A 14,867-nucleotide genomic window follows, 5' to 3' on the forward strand; every position below is an offset into this window, starting at 1 on the left:
ATGTAGTATTCCATTGTGTAAATGTACCATAGCTTTTGTTGTTGTTGTTGATCTTCACTTGAGGATATTTTTCCATTGCGAGGGCTGGAGGGATCGAGGGAGGAAGGGAAACTGGTAGCCTCCTGCATGCACTCTGACCAGGGGTGGAGAGTGAACCCACAACCCAAGTATGTGCCCTTGACCAGGAATCAAACTCTCGACCCTTCAATGTGCAGACTTATGCTCCAGCCACTGGGCAATACTGGCCAGAGCTACCACAGCTTTTTTATCCAGTCATCTACTGATGGACACTTGGGCTGTTTCCAGATCATGGATATTATAAATAATGCTGCTATGAACATAGAGGTGCATATGTTCTTTCTGATTGGTGTTTGAGGATTCTTAGGATATATACCCAAGAGTGGGATCACTGGGTCAAAAGACAGTTCCATTTTTAACTCCATACCATTTTCCACAGTGGCTGCACCAGTCTGCTTTTCCACCAGCAGTGCACGAGGGTTCCCTTTTCTCCACATCCTCACTAGCACTTGTTGATTTGTTGATAGTAGCCATTCTGACAGGTGTGAGGTGATATCTCATTGTAGTTTTAATTTGCATCTCTCTGATGATTAGTGACCTTGAGCATGTTTTCATATGTCTATTGGCCTGTTGTGTGTCCTCTTTGGAGAAGTGTCTATTCAGATCCTTTGCCCATTTTTTTAATTGGATCATTTGACTTTCTTGTGTTGAGTTGTATTCGTTTCTTTTATATTTTAGAGATTATTTATCAGATGAATCACTGAGGAATATGTTCTCCCATACAGTGGGTTTCCTTTTTAGTTTGTTGGTTTCTTTTGCTGTGCAGAAGCTTTTTATTTTGTAGTTCCCTTTGTTTATTTTCTCCTTAGTCCCTTGCCCTTGGATACATATTGGCAAAAGTATTGCTCCCGAGAGATGTCTGGGATTTTACTGCCTATGTTTTCTTCTAGGGTTTCTATGGTTTTGTGACTTACATTTAAGTCTTTTATACATTTTGAGTTTATTCTTGTGTATGGTGTAAGTTGGTGTTCTGGTTTCTTTTCTTTCTTTCTTTCTTTCTTTCTTTCTTTCTTTCTTTCTTTCTTTTTTTTTTTTTTTTGCATGTACCTGTCCAATTTTCCTAGCGCCATTTATTGCATAGACTGTTTTTACTCCATTGCATGATCTTGCCTCCTTTGTCAAATATTAATTGACCATAAAGGTGTGGGTTGATTTCTGGGCTTTCTGTTGTATTCCATTGATCTATATGCCTGTTCTTGTGCCACTACTAGGCTGTTTTTATTACAGTGGCCTTGTTAGTATATTTTGATATCCAGATTGTGATCCCTCCAACTTTTTTCTTTCTCAAGATTGCTGAGACTATTTGGGGTCTTTTTTTGTTCCATATAAATTTTTGGGATATTTGTTCTATATCAGTGAAGCATGCCATTGTTATTTTAATAGGAATTGTGTTGAATCTGTAGATTGCTTTGGGTAGTATGGATATTTTAATGATGCTAATTTTACCAATCTATTAACATGGTATATAGTCTTCGACTTGTTTGTTTCTTTTTCAATGTCTTATATTTTTCCAAGTATAGGTCTTTTACCTCCTTGGTTAAGTTTATTCCTAGGTAACTAATTATTATTAAATTTTTATGCGATATTAAATGGCAGTGTTTTCTTAGTTTCTTTTTCTGCGAGTTTGTTATCCTACCTAATAAAAGGGTAATATGCAAATAACCATCACTCCGCTACGCCCACGATTGGGCCGGCAGGAGGCTGGGGGGCGGGACTCGGGGTGGCCTCTCAACAGCCAGATGGGCTGCCGCTGAGGGGGGACCGATGGGGCCGAGGGGGGACCGATGGAGCCGGCGGGAGGCGTGGTGGGAGCGTCGGCGGCTCCCAGTCCTGCCACTCAGCGTTCGCGGGTCGGAGCGGCAGCGGCGCCCATGTCCCTCCTATCACTGAGGAACCTGGTCGGTGGCGGATGGCGGCGTGGGGCCCGGCAGCTCCCGCCCCACGCCGCCGCCGCCGCTGGGGTCCAAGCCCCCACCCTGAAAGAAGGCGGAAGGAAAACTGGTGCCAGTAGCCAGGTGAAGGAAGGTCTATTGCATGATTCTTTGTGCAAAGGGCCTCTAGTTGGTGTATAAAAATGCCACCCATTTCTAGATATTAATTTTGTATCCTGCTACTTTGCTGAATTCATTTATTAAAGTTGTTAGTTTTTTGGTGGAGTCTTGAGGGTTTTCTATGTACAATATCATGTCATATGTGAATAATAACAGTTTTACTTCCTCCTTTCCAATTTGGATGCCTTTTATTTCTTTTTGTCTGATTGCTGTGACTAGGACTTCCAGTACTATGTTGAATAAGAGTGGTGAAAGTGGACATCCCTGTCATATGATCTTAAGTGAAATGCATTTATTTTGTGCCCATTGAGTATGATATTGGCTGTAAGTTTTTCATATATGACCTTGATTATATTGAGGTATGATCTCTCTATGCCCACCTTGCTGAGATTTTTTGTTACAAGCCGGTGCTGGATTTTATCAAATTGCTATTTCTGCATCTATTAATATGATCATGTAATTTTTATCTTTCATTTTGTTTATGTGATGCATCACACTTGTTGATTTGCAAATATTGTACCAACCTTGCGTCCCTGGAATGAATCTCACTTGGTCATGGTGTATGCTCTTTTTAATGTATTGCTGTATTGGACTTGCTAATATTTTGCTGAGAATTTTAGCATCTATGTTCATCAGGGATATTGGCCTGTAATTTTCTTTCTTTGTGGTGTCTTTATCTGCATCTGGAATTAGGATAATGCTGGCCTCGCAAAAAGCATTTGGAAGTCTTCCCTCCTCTTGAATGTTTTGAAATAATTTGAGGAGGACAGGTTTTAATTTGTCTTTGAATGTTTGGTAAAACTTGCCTGTGAATCCATCTAGTGCAGAACTTTTATTAGCTGTGAATTTTTTATTATTGCTTCAGTTTCATTAGTTGTTATAAGCCTATTCAGGTTTTCTGATTCCTCCTGATTGTGTTTTGGGAGATTTTATGTGTCTAGGAATTTGTCCATTTCGCCCAGGTTGTCCAATTCATTGGAATATAGTTGTTTATAGTATTTTCTTACAATCCTTTGCATTTCTGTGATGTCAGTTATTTGCATCTTTCATTTCTGATTTTATCTTTTCAAAGAACCAACTCTTGGTTTAATTAATTTTTTGTATTTTTTTTAGACTCTGTCATTTAATTTGTCTCTGATCCTTATTTCCTTCCTTCTGCTTTTCTTGTTTTCTTTCTAGTTCTTTTAGGTGTAGGGTTAGACTGTTTGAGATTTTTCTTGTTTTTTGAGGTGGCCTGTAACTCTAAGACCTTCTTTCGCAGAACTTTGTGTCCCATTGATTTTGGGTTGTTGTTTGTTTTTATTCATTTATTTCTAAGTAATTTTTTATTTCTTCCTTGATCTCCCTGGTAACCCATTTGTTGTTTAATAACAATAAGCTATTTAGCTTCCATGTGTGTTTTTCAGTTTTTTTATTGTGGTTGATTCTAGTTTCATGCCATTGTGATCTGAGAAAATGCTGATATGGTTTCAATCTTCTTGAATTTATAGAGACTTAGTTTTTGCCCTAACATGTGGTCTATCTTTGGGAATCTTCCATGTGCACTTGAGAAGAATGTATAATTGCTGCTTTGGGGTAAAATGTTTTTTAAATATCAATTAAATCCATCTTACTCACTGTGTCATTTAAAGTCCCTGTTTCCTTGTTGATTTTTTTGTCTGGGAGATCTATCCAGTGATGATAACGGGGTGTTAAAGGCCCCTACTATGACTGTGTTTCTGCTGGTCTCTCCCTTAAAGTCCACTAAAATTTTTTTAATATATTTAGGTGCTCCTATATTGGGTGCATATATGTTTATCAGGGTTATGTCCTCTTTTTGGATTGATCCCTTTAGTATTATGTAGTGACCTTCTTTGTCTCTTTTATGGCCTTTGTTTTGAAGTCTATTTTGTCAGATTTGAGTATTGCTACCCCAGCTTTTCATTTTTCGTTTTCATTTACATGGAATATTTTTTTCATCTCTTCACTTTTAGTCTGTGTGGGTCTTTTGTTATGAGACATGTCTGTTTTAGACAGCAAATATATGGGTCATGTTTTCTTATCCATTCAGCTACACTATGTCTTTTGATTGGAGCATTTAGTCCATTTACATTTAAGGTTATTATTGATAGGTACTTATTGCCATTTTTTCCTTTATACTTATATTTCTCTCTGTTGTTTTTCTTCATCTTCTTAAAGCATCATCTTTATCAGTTCTTGCAATGCTGGTTTAGTGGTAATGTACTCCTTTAGCCTCTTTTTGTCCAGGAAGCTCTTTATTTCACCTTCAATTTTAAATTATATCCTTGTTGGATAGAGTAGTCTTGGGTTCAGGTCCTTGCTTTTCATTACTTTGAATACTTCATGCTAAACCCTTCTGGCCTGAAGTGTTTCTGTTGAGAAATCAGCTGGCGTTCTAATGGGTACTCCCTTATAGGTAACTTTCTCCCTCTTGCTGCCTTTAAGATGATCTCTTTGTCTTTAATGTTTGTCATTTTAATTACGATGTGTCTTGGAGTAGGTCTCTTTGGGTTCATTCTTGATTGCAACTCTTTGTGCTTACTTTACTTGTGACTTCCTTCACCAGCTTAAGGAAGTTATCATTATTTCTTCCAATAGGTTCTCCTTGCTAACTTTCTTCTCCTTCTGGTACGCCTATCATGCAGATATTGTTATGTTTCATGGTGTCCCAAAGTTTCCTTAAACTATCCTCCTGCTTTTAAATTCCATTTGCTGCTCTAATTGGGTGTGGGTTTTTTTTCCTACCTTGTCTTCCAAATTGGTGATTTGATCCTCTACTTCATCCAGCCTACTTTAATTCCATCTATAACACTTTAATCACTGAGAGTTATATTCTTGATGTCAGATATGGTATTCATTTCTGACTGTTTCTTACTCATGGTTTCTTTGTCTCTTTTCATGCTGATAAAGTTCCTGCTAAGTTCCTTGTAGTTCTCACTAAGTTCCTTGAGCATCCTTATAATCATTACTCTGACCTCTATGACTGATAAGCTGCTTGCCTCCATTTCAATTAGCTTTTTCTGGAGAGTCCTGTCCTTTCATCTGGGGGATGTTTCTTTGTCTCCCCATTTTAGCTGTCTCTTTGTGTTTGTTTCTTTGTATTAGATAGAAATGCTATGATTCCCAGTCTTTGTGGGGTAACCTTATATAATAAGTGTCCTGTGGGACCCAGAGGTGCACTGTCTTAGATCTCCTAAGCTGGATGCTCTAATAATGTTCCATGTGTGGGTTATTTGGGCTCTCCTGTTGTAACTGGGTCTTGATTGTGTTGTCCTGTTCATGGGTGGGATCTCCCTCAGACTGTCTTGACTGTGAGGTTCAACCCTGACCATGTTGTGTGAGCTAATGTACAGATATTGACAGAACAAAACAAGAGACAAAACAAAAGCATACAAGAGACTCCAACAACAACAGCAAAAACAACCACAAAAGAAAAGAGAGTTAGGAAAGAGAAAAGAGGACACAAATTAAAAAAAGAGTAGAAAAGAAAATTGAAGGAAAAAGGGGGAAGAAAAAAAGAATATGAATGGAGTGAAAAATAAGAATAATGAATAGGAAAAGGAATCGAGTAAAGAGAAGAGGAGGAAAAATTATGAAAAGGAAAAAAGAGAAAGAAGAATGAAAAATTAAAAGGAAAAAAGAGAAGGAAGACAAGTAGAGTAAGAAGAGGAAAGATAAAAATAAGAGATGAAAAAAGAAAGAATAATAACAAGGCAATAAAAAAGAAAAAATAAAGAAAGTAATGAAAAAGAAAAAAAGCAAAGTGGAGTTCAGCAGAGTTTAGTGTCTGCTGCAATCTCCCTTTGGATCCTGCTCTTATGTTTACTGAGGCTGTTTTGCATGCTAGTTATGGGCTTCCTGGGAGGTGCTTTGGTGCTAGCCACTGTCAGAAGCTGTCCTTTTTTTGCTCTTGGGAACCTGTGTGAAGCTTCAAGTGACCCACAGTTTGTGGCTGCCTCCACAGGGCTTGGCTCTGCACGGGAGGGTCCAAGCTGCGCTCCAAGGCTGGCTTTTTAGCAGCATGGGGCCCAGGATAAACCATGAATTTGAGAACCAGATTTGAATCCTGGCTCCTCCCTGTACTGGATATGTGACTTTGGACAAGTCACTTAACCTTTTTGAGGTTCAATTTTTTTTTTCGTGTACAAAAGGGAAATATATTTACTTATCATTTTTTAAAGTAACAAATGAGAAAATATACATAAAATACCCAGCATAGTCACTAACACTTCAATCACTGAGAGTTTTATTCTCATTACTAGGTCCAGAATTTGCATATTTGAGGTATCCTGCTTCTAATATTCAGGGGATGAATGAATGCTGGCTGGAATCTTATCTTTGTGAAGCAAATATGATGGATCACTTAGACCTATCAGGTCCATCAACCTTACTCTTTTAATAGATACCTTAAAATGGAAGAGCCATATGTCTTAAATGAATCTCTACTAGCATTTAAATCCTGAAAGCTGAAGTGTTTGGGCATAGGTGGAATTGTATATAATAAAAGACTAATACGCAAATTGACCAAACGGCGGAACAACTGGTCGCTATGATGTGCACTGACCACCAGAGGGCTGATGCTCAACACAGGAGCTGCCCCCTGGTGGTCAGTGCGCTCCCACAGGGGGAGCGCTGCTCAGCCAGAAGCAGTGAGCCGGGCTCACGGCTGACGAGTGCAGCGGTGGTGGCGGTAGCCTCTCCCGCCTCCATGCCAGCGCTAAGGTTGTCCGGGTCTCCTAGACTGCAAGAAGGCACACGCCAGGCTGACGGGCCCCCCTCCCCCGAGTGCACGAATTTCATGCACCAGGCCTCTAGTATTTATATATATATTTCCAGTTGGCTTTCTGAAGGAAATGTAGGGAAAGTGGTTAGTTGGCCTTGAAGAACAGAATTTTTATCTCTATGCTCACTAGTATAGTAGCAGCTGATATTATAGTATTTCCTTGAGAGGAAATATGGTTCTTCTTTTAAATACTAAAGAGACCATTTTTGGCCAGGAAAATACTTGCTTAGCCTCATCAAAAAGCTTTGAGAATGAAGTTTGAGAAGGGAGAAAATATTCCAGATAGATAGTAAAGTAGCATCCTATGGAGTAAAATTAGTGACACAAGATTAGAGAAGGATGTGCCTATGACTCCCATAACACAAAGAACAGATGCGGAAGATTCCTGACCTTTACTACATAATAAATGCTCAGAGTAATCTTGAGAAAAGTAGAATAAATGCAGTTTTTTTTGGTGCCACTGAGAATTGGTGAGAAGAGTTCATGACTGGGCATTTGAATGCTTCCTAGAGGCACTATGTTAAGTAACCATTTCTCATTTAATCTTTATAAAAATGTTATGAAGTAAATATGTACAGCCATTTACTCCCAGTTTTAATACAGAAACTGTGACTGAAGGCAGTTAAGTATTTAGAGCTAGTAATGAACTTTGGATGGGTAACAGGACAGTGATAGAATTTAATTACTTTGTTTTCTAACTTTACTCTTCCTCTCATATGCTATGGCTGGCTTGATCCTTGACTTTCCAGGATAGCAGTGAGAGTGAGCGCACTCTCATTACCTCCCTCACAGAATTTGGGAGTGAGTAAGTCATGGTTACAGTTGGCATCAATATATTTTGCTACTCTGTTAGCCACATGACAGTTCTGCTCTGGACAAAGGACAACGAAATATAACAAGTAGTCATCCTCTCCCTCCAACTTCTGATTTTAGCAGTAATTCTTCACGGTACTAAATGATCATCAGTCATACGTGGTGTCACTCATTTAGTTGTTCACTGTCTACCTGCATCTCCACTGTCTGCTCCATCAGCAGAGCCATCTTGAGTTTCGTGTAATCTCACTTCAGGTCATCCACAGCACCCCTCCCAGTTTCTTATGTACTTGCCAATTTCTCTCGTTTTATTTTCTAGTCTCACCCCTTGGATCTCCCCTTGTCTGCCTTCTATTCATAATGTCCCTTCTGGAAAGCTTCCTCAAGGCAGAGTTTAGGTACTTTCTCTTTGTGTGTTGATTTTTTTCAAGTATCTGATGATTTTTAGTTGTCTGTTGATACTATGAGTGAAGGTTTAGGTTCCAGACCAGGGGTGGGAACGTCCAGCCCACAGGAAGTATACCATAAGGCCCTGCCAAGGCAGTAGGGGTGAGTTAATTAAATGTTTGACCAAATATAGCAGGCTAATTTTTACATTGATAATTTTGTATGGTTCATGAATGATGATTAAATATCCAAATGGCCCTTGGCAGAAAAAAGATTCCCCACCTCTGTGTAGACTGTATGGCATTAGTGTAGGTTACTGGAGTGTATTCCCCTTAACTTTAGTTAACTTTTATTACCCAGTAGGCTCCTCCCTCAAACCGGAGGGTTGATGCTGAGCTCTAGGTGTGGTAGGCAGGCTTCACTTTAGGGCAGTGATGGCGAACCTATGACACGCGTGTCAGCACTGACATGCATAGCCATTTCTGATGACACGCAGCCGCTGAGGTGGCTGCATGCCGAGGATGAAACATTTGCGAAATAATGTTTTTTCCTCAAAGTGACACACTACCTGAGTTATGCTCAGTTTTTTGGCGAAGTTTGACACACCAAGCTCAAAAGGTTGCCCATCACTGCTTAGGGTATGAGGGAGGGGAGTGGCAGTAGTTTCCATAAGAAGGTTTAGTTTCTTATTTTCTTTTTTTAATTTGTAAGCACCTTTTCTTTGCCAGATCTTTACTCAGTAAAGTCTTCATTTAGTATGTTCAAAATGTAAGGTTTGGAGTCTATAGAAAGGGTTTCTTTGGTGTTGGGCTTAATTCAGTTGCAGCTACACCTTTAGCCAAGTAGGCATGGGAATGGAAAGTGCTTGGGAGGAGTGAATCCCAGCCTTTTGAATCTGTAGGCACTTCTGCTCCATTCCAGTTTCTGCTCTTCCAGCTCTGACCTTGGAGCCTCTCTAGCGTGCCAGCAGAGGATGGCACATACATTTCTTTAGGACTTTCATGTTTATTCTTGGGTTGGGATACTTTTGCTTTTGTTTATTTCTCAGCTCTGAATAGATTTATTACCTTTTTTCTCCTATCATTTCAGTAAGGTAAATGGAAAGGAAGAGGCAAGCACATTTGCCTAGTCTATCATTTTGAAATGTTGAGCCAGAGGTTCTTTTGACAAGTTTGAGTATTTGTGATTTTAAGAATCGAAACAAGCTTATTTAACGAATGTATTATTGTTTCACAAGTATTTATAGAATAGTTTGGAATGCTTATAGAACGTGAAGTTATTGTAATGTTGAAATACATCATCTATGTGTGTCTAACTTGTATTTTAAAAATGGTTATAAAGCTTTTTAGAGCAAAGACAGCCATAGATACCCCAAATACTTAGGCAGGAGAGGATTGTGGTGCAGTTCCAGGCATTGCCATTAGCTAGTAGTAATTTATAATTGGGGCCAGAAACAAGGTAACTCTGGCTCATGTGATGTTTACATTTTTGAATTGTTTCCCATGTAACATTTGTTAATTTTAGCTTGTCTTCCTTGATGTGATGTCTGTGTCTGTCTGTCTGTCTGTCTATCTCTCTCTCTATCTCTGTCTATCTATCTATCTATCTATCTATCTATCTATCTATCTATCTATATGCCTCATATGCAAAGTGTCCCCTTGGGAGTTCGACCGGAAGACCGGGAGTTCGATCGCTCACTATGACATGCGCTGGCCACCAAGGGGTGGTGCGGAGCGAAGGAAGGCCCCGGCCGGCAGCCAGGGAAGGGAGGCCCCAGCCGGCAGCCAGAAGGCCCTGATTGGCCTTGATCACCGGCCACGCCTAGGGACCCTACCCGTGCACGAATTTTGTGCGCTGGGCCTCTAGTATTAAGATAAAACCTCTACTACATGTGTTTTACTAAAAGAAAGGACTGTCTGGTGGCCCTATAGTTAGATTTAGGTTGCAGTTTGTGTTTATTTCAGTGAATGATAAAAGAATAATTTGCCATGTCTGTACTTCTAATAGAGTGAAAATGAATCTGTATGCAACATTATTTTTATTTCTTAATATGTTTTGGGAAAGTTAATTGCAACTGTATGGTTCAGGGATTTAGTGCAAGAAGAAGAACAGTTGATGGAAGAAAAGAAAAAGAAAAAAGACGACAAGAAAAAGAAGGAAGCTGCTCAAAAGAAGGTAGTATATGTATAAACTTTATATTAAGCAGTTTAAACATAAATTTAAAAATAAAATTATTCTTATTGAATTTTTAAAGCATTTGATTTAATGTTTTAACTTCAGTGGAGTTTCATTTTAACCTTTAATGTCTTTGACTATGCATGTATAGTAACTTGCCAAATGCATACAATTTAACATATAGTTATTTAATCTTGCCAATAGTTTTTTTTCAAAGGTAAGTGCTTTATAAGGTCTTTATCCTCCTATTAGCTGTTGCTAGGTTTTCATAGTCCATCATTTTGTAAGTGAGAAGAGCATGGAATTGGTAGCTGCATAGAGGGGGTTTGAAAGCTGGCTCTCCAATATAGCATGCAGGACAGTATGGCCTTAAACTTTATTTAGCCTCTCTGGGCCTCAAAAGTTTTCTTATGTTTTGTAAAATGAGAATTAAATGAGATAGTGTAATACATACACATAATAATACACAATTGAAAATAAAATAATACATGAATATGGTAATAAGGGAAACATTAATGCACATAATAGGAAAAAAAGTTTCACTTTTTTTTTTACTTTTTATTTAGTACCTGGACTGATTTTTAAAATTTGCAGTTTATATTAGGATATTTTAAATAAATCTAAGATAATTTGCTGCAAAAGCTCTCTAGCCATCAGAAACTATAATCAAAGCAATACAAATTACAAAAAAAATAAAAGATTATATTTATAATTACAAAAATTTTTACAAATTAATACTACAGGCTTATGACAGTTAACTAAACTGGGTCTCAAGGTTGCAAGGCCCTTAACATGTTCTGAAAGACCCAGTGAAATTGCTATTCCATTTTTGTATTCTAATGAAAAATTATGACTTTTTGATAGATGCATAACTCTTGTGCCAGGCACTGTGCTAGGAACAGGATATATACTAATAGCAACATATCTCCACATTTAAAAAAATATTTCATTTAAAAAATATTTTATTGATTTCAGAGAGGGAGGGAGAGCGGGAGAGATAGAAACATTAATGATGAGAGAGAATCATGGATCGATCGACTGCCTCTTGCACGCCCCCCACTGGGAATCAAGCCCATAACCTGAACATGTGCCCTGGCTGGGAATCGAACTGTGACCTCCTGATTCATAGGTCGACGCTCAACCACAGAGCCACACCAGCCAGGCATATCTTTACATTATTTAATAGGGAAAAACATAGGATACAAAACTATGGCAGATAGGGAACTGTTGAAGCATGGAGAGAAGGGCTTAACTGGGCCTGAAACAGTGCAGGGGGCAAGGAAATTTTTTTGGAATAGAAATTAGCCAAGTCAAGAAGGAGCAGAATACAAAAGGATTCCAAGCAGACTAACCTCAGAAGAAAGCGTCCATAGTCTCCTCTTAAACTATGGGTTTTAATGGGGAGGGAGCCAAGGGTAGAAATGTCAGGTGATGTAACTAGGGGTGGGAGGGTTGGTGGTAGCTATCAGCTCTTTTAGGGGTTTGGGCCATTGAGTCTACCTTGGCAAATTGTAGAATTGAATTAGAAAGGGTCGAAACTAGAAGCTGAGATACTGGTGAAGGGACTATTAAAAAAATCCACAGAAATTTTTGAAAGGATATGAAGGGCAAGGAACCTAGATTGACTCTTAGGTTCCAGATTGAGTGGCTAAGTACATTTTGGGAGCAGTTAACCATGTTAGAAGACACACAGAACTGGTCATCCAGGAATGTTGATGAGATGTGGGAATTTAACTCGTTTATATCAATTAGCTTATGGTGAATTGGTTTCACTTTACTGCTTTCCCTGAAGTTCCCAGAACCTGTCCAGGACATTAAGTGAGGATTTACTTTAACCGGGGAAGGGCCATGGAGGAGGATTAAGGTTGGGATGATAGGTGACTCCTATCATTAGCCTTTTGGTTGCTCTCAGGAGTGACTATTGTCATAGTTAGGGTTTGGAATAGGTTTCTAGTTCAGGTATCCCTGCTTTTTGAAAGTTCATGTTATACCACTTTGCTTTTATGAAGACCTACATTAGTATTATAGAGTTTTGGCCTTGAATTTGATGATGCCATAGGCCTCTGCCAAAGACCTGTGATATAGGATGGTCTTTGCAATCTGATCAGTCTTTGCTCAGGATTTGTTATGAAAAAGTTGTGTCCTCTCTAAGTAGTAAGATTGGGGGAAGATTTTTCAGACTCTTCGATGGTGTGAAGGTCATTTACTTAATGAAAAGAACTTGTAAGAAACAATAGATTTGTTGAGGAAGATTTATTTATTGATGTAGAATCACTAGTTTAGCAAGCACCTGAGATCCCTGCTTCTAAGGAATCTTAAGATTTAGCTGGTAAGTCAGGATGTATGTGAAATGGTTAGAAAAGAGGCCTAAGGTATTATATAACGAAGCATGTTTATTTGTCTATTCACTCACTTCAGTGAGGAAATTCTAAGAAAAGGAAGGTTCACTGGAATTTCTTTGAATGTTGTGTTTGTAAAATATGTAATGTGAGTATAATTTTTAAGTTGTAACATACAAATTATGGCTCTAGTTGTTAAAGTGTACGTTTTTTCATATCCAGTCTGTAAATCACCTGTCTTTAACATGTAAATGATGATTTTTGTGCCATTTGGCTTCTTACCAGATCTGAAGTAATAGCTTTCATCCCTGCCTCACTGTATGGTTCTAGTCTCTCATCTCAACCATGTCCTACCAGAACCATCATCAGAGGCTTCATATGGGGAGTGTTTCCTTCTTTGGCCAGACCTTCAGCATTGGTAGGGTATTCTGTATGTCCCAAAGACAGTCGTACCTCCTCATGAACACAGTGTGAAGGGAAGGCGAAGACCTCTCCTGTTCAGTTTAGTGGGCTAGACCGCCACTATGGTGAGGCTGTTCTTCAGATTCCAAATAACCAGCTTCCAGCTGAATTTAAATACAACCTGTTGGTGAAGTGAGGACAGCTGGTATTTCTATAGGCTGTTACCAAATAAATAGAAAAAACAAAGCAAAACAAAATCCTCAAAGGAGTACACTTAAAGCCCATATGAAAGATTGTGAGTCATAGGAGTTTCTGGACAAGTTTCTTCGAGCTTGTCTGTTGTAGGAGTAAGCAGGTGTATCCAGGTAGGTGACAGACAGACATCTACATAAGCCAGGTAGGCGGGCCCATTATATAAATGTTGGAATTCACTAAAGGAAAAGCAATTTGCCTGTTTCATGCAATCTGTGTACATTTAAAAATTTTTTTTTTGTATTTCATTTCTGAAAAAGACTTCAGATACTATATGTTCTAATCCACTCTTTATATATATAAGGAACTCAGGCATTAAAATTACTTAAGTGGCTGCCATGGTTTCATCAGGGTGATGAAAATAGGGATGCAATTGACATCTTCTACTTGCTCAGCTGGTTCTTTTCCAGAACTTGGTACCATGGCTTTATTCTTTGATACAGAACCTTCTTACACGTTTGCCTTATTTTCACAATCTAAAGGTGAACTTTAAAGCTGGAAATGATATATCACAGTCATTTTTATAAGGCATTTAAAAGGTCTTTATGCCACAGATACAGAATACATAGTTTCTAGTAGCTTTTATAGTCGTTTAAAGAAAATTAACTTCAGACCACAGGTTATATTTTTAAATAAAAAACCAGATAACACAATTCCTTATATAAATAATCAGACACCAACAAGGCTCACTACCGTGTTTTTATTATGATAGTTTTTCTTATTTTGTCTATTATTTAAATAGAAATTTAATTAAATTCCTCCTTAAAGAAAAGTTACACAAAAATTACATGATTTTTACTATGTTCCAGCCCCAGTACATCTCTATGAGTAGAGATAACTTTGTTTAAAAAAAAATTTTTTTTTTCAAAAGCCTATTTCACATCTAAGAAGTATGGCTATTATCTTCTGATTCTAAGACTTAGGAAATAAGTTGGCATAGCACTGAAAATATAGTTCCTGTACTTAAAAAGGGGGAAACAATTGTAGCAATAAGTTGTTACCATATATTTATACCCAGGTTCTGTTCTTAGAATAAATTTCTAGCAGGAATCTTGAATATGCTGTAAGGAGGAAAAAGGAGGTTGAGAAATGGGTTAATTATAGAAGGGATAACTTAGTATAACCTTTACTTTAAGTTTGTAATTGTAGTTCCTAGAAAGCATTTAATTGTTGAGGACTGGAGGGATGCAACAATACAAATTGGGATCTTATTTTAATTGAGACAGTTTTGTTACTGTATTAAAAGCTGAAGGGACTTTTATAGGCTTTGTGGATTCAAATGTGCTCTATTTGAATATAAATGAGACTTCATTCTCTTTTGGAAATTTTAGTGTTTACTTTTCATGTCTCCCAAAGACCATTTTGTTCTGAGACTGGGGATCATATTCAGCAGTCTAAGTAGCAGGGTTGTTTTGTTTTGTTTCTTTCTTTCTTTTTTTTTTTTCAGTAAGCTAGGTGGAGCATTGCACTCATCTGCCCCTTATTTTAGCTTCCTACAGTCAGATGCTGCATAATGATGTTTGGGTCAATAACTGACTGCATAAATAACAGTGGTCCCATAAGATTAGACCGGAGCTGAAAATTCCT

General features: G+C 38.2%; 1 protein-coding gene across 4 annotated transcripts in view; it reads left to right on the forward strand.

Moving 5' to 3' along the window:
• The window catches only part of TNRC6A (trinucleotide repeat containing adaptor 6A), a 99,161-nt gene that overhangs the window by 16,266 nt on the left and 68,028 nt on the right, over positions 1 to 14,867 (forward strand). For all 4 annotated transcript variants that reach the window (XM_054714444.1, XM_054714440.1, XM_054714442.1 and 1 more), the window contains exon 3: positions 10,200 to 10,287. In XM_054714444.1, coding sequence (XP_054570419.1) covers positions 10,200 to 10,287 — 88 coding nt within the window. The remainder of the gene's footprint in view (positions 1 to 10,199; positions 10,288 to 14,867) is intronic.

The sequence above is a fragment of the Eptesicus fuscus genome, chromosome 4 (genome assembly GCF_027574615.1).
Source record: "Eptesicus fuscus isolate TK198812 chromosome 4, DD_ASM_mEF_20220401, whole genome shotgun sequence".
NCBI classification, from domain to species: domain Eukaryota; kingdom Metazoa; phylum Chordata; class Mammalia; order Chiroptera; family Vespertilionidae; genus Eptesicus; species Eptesicus fuscus.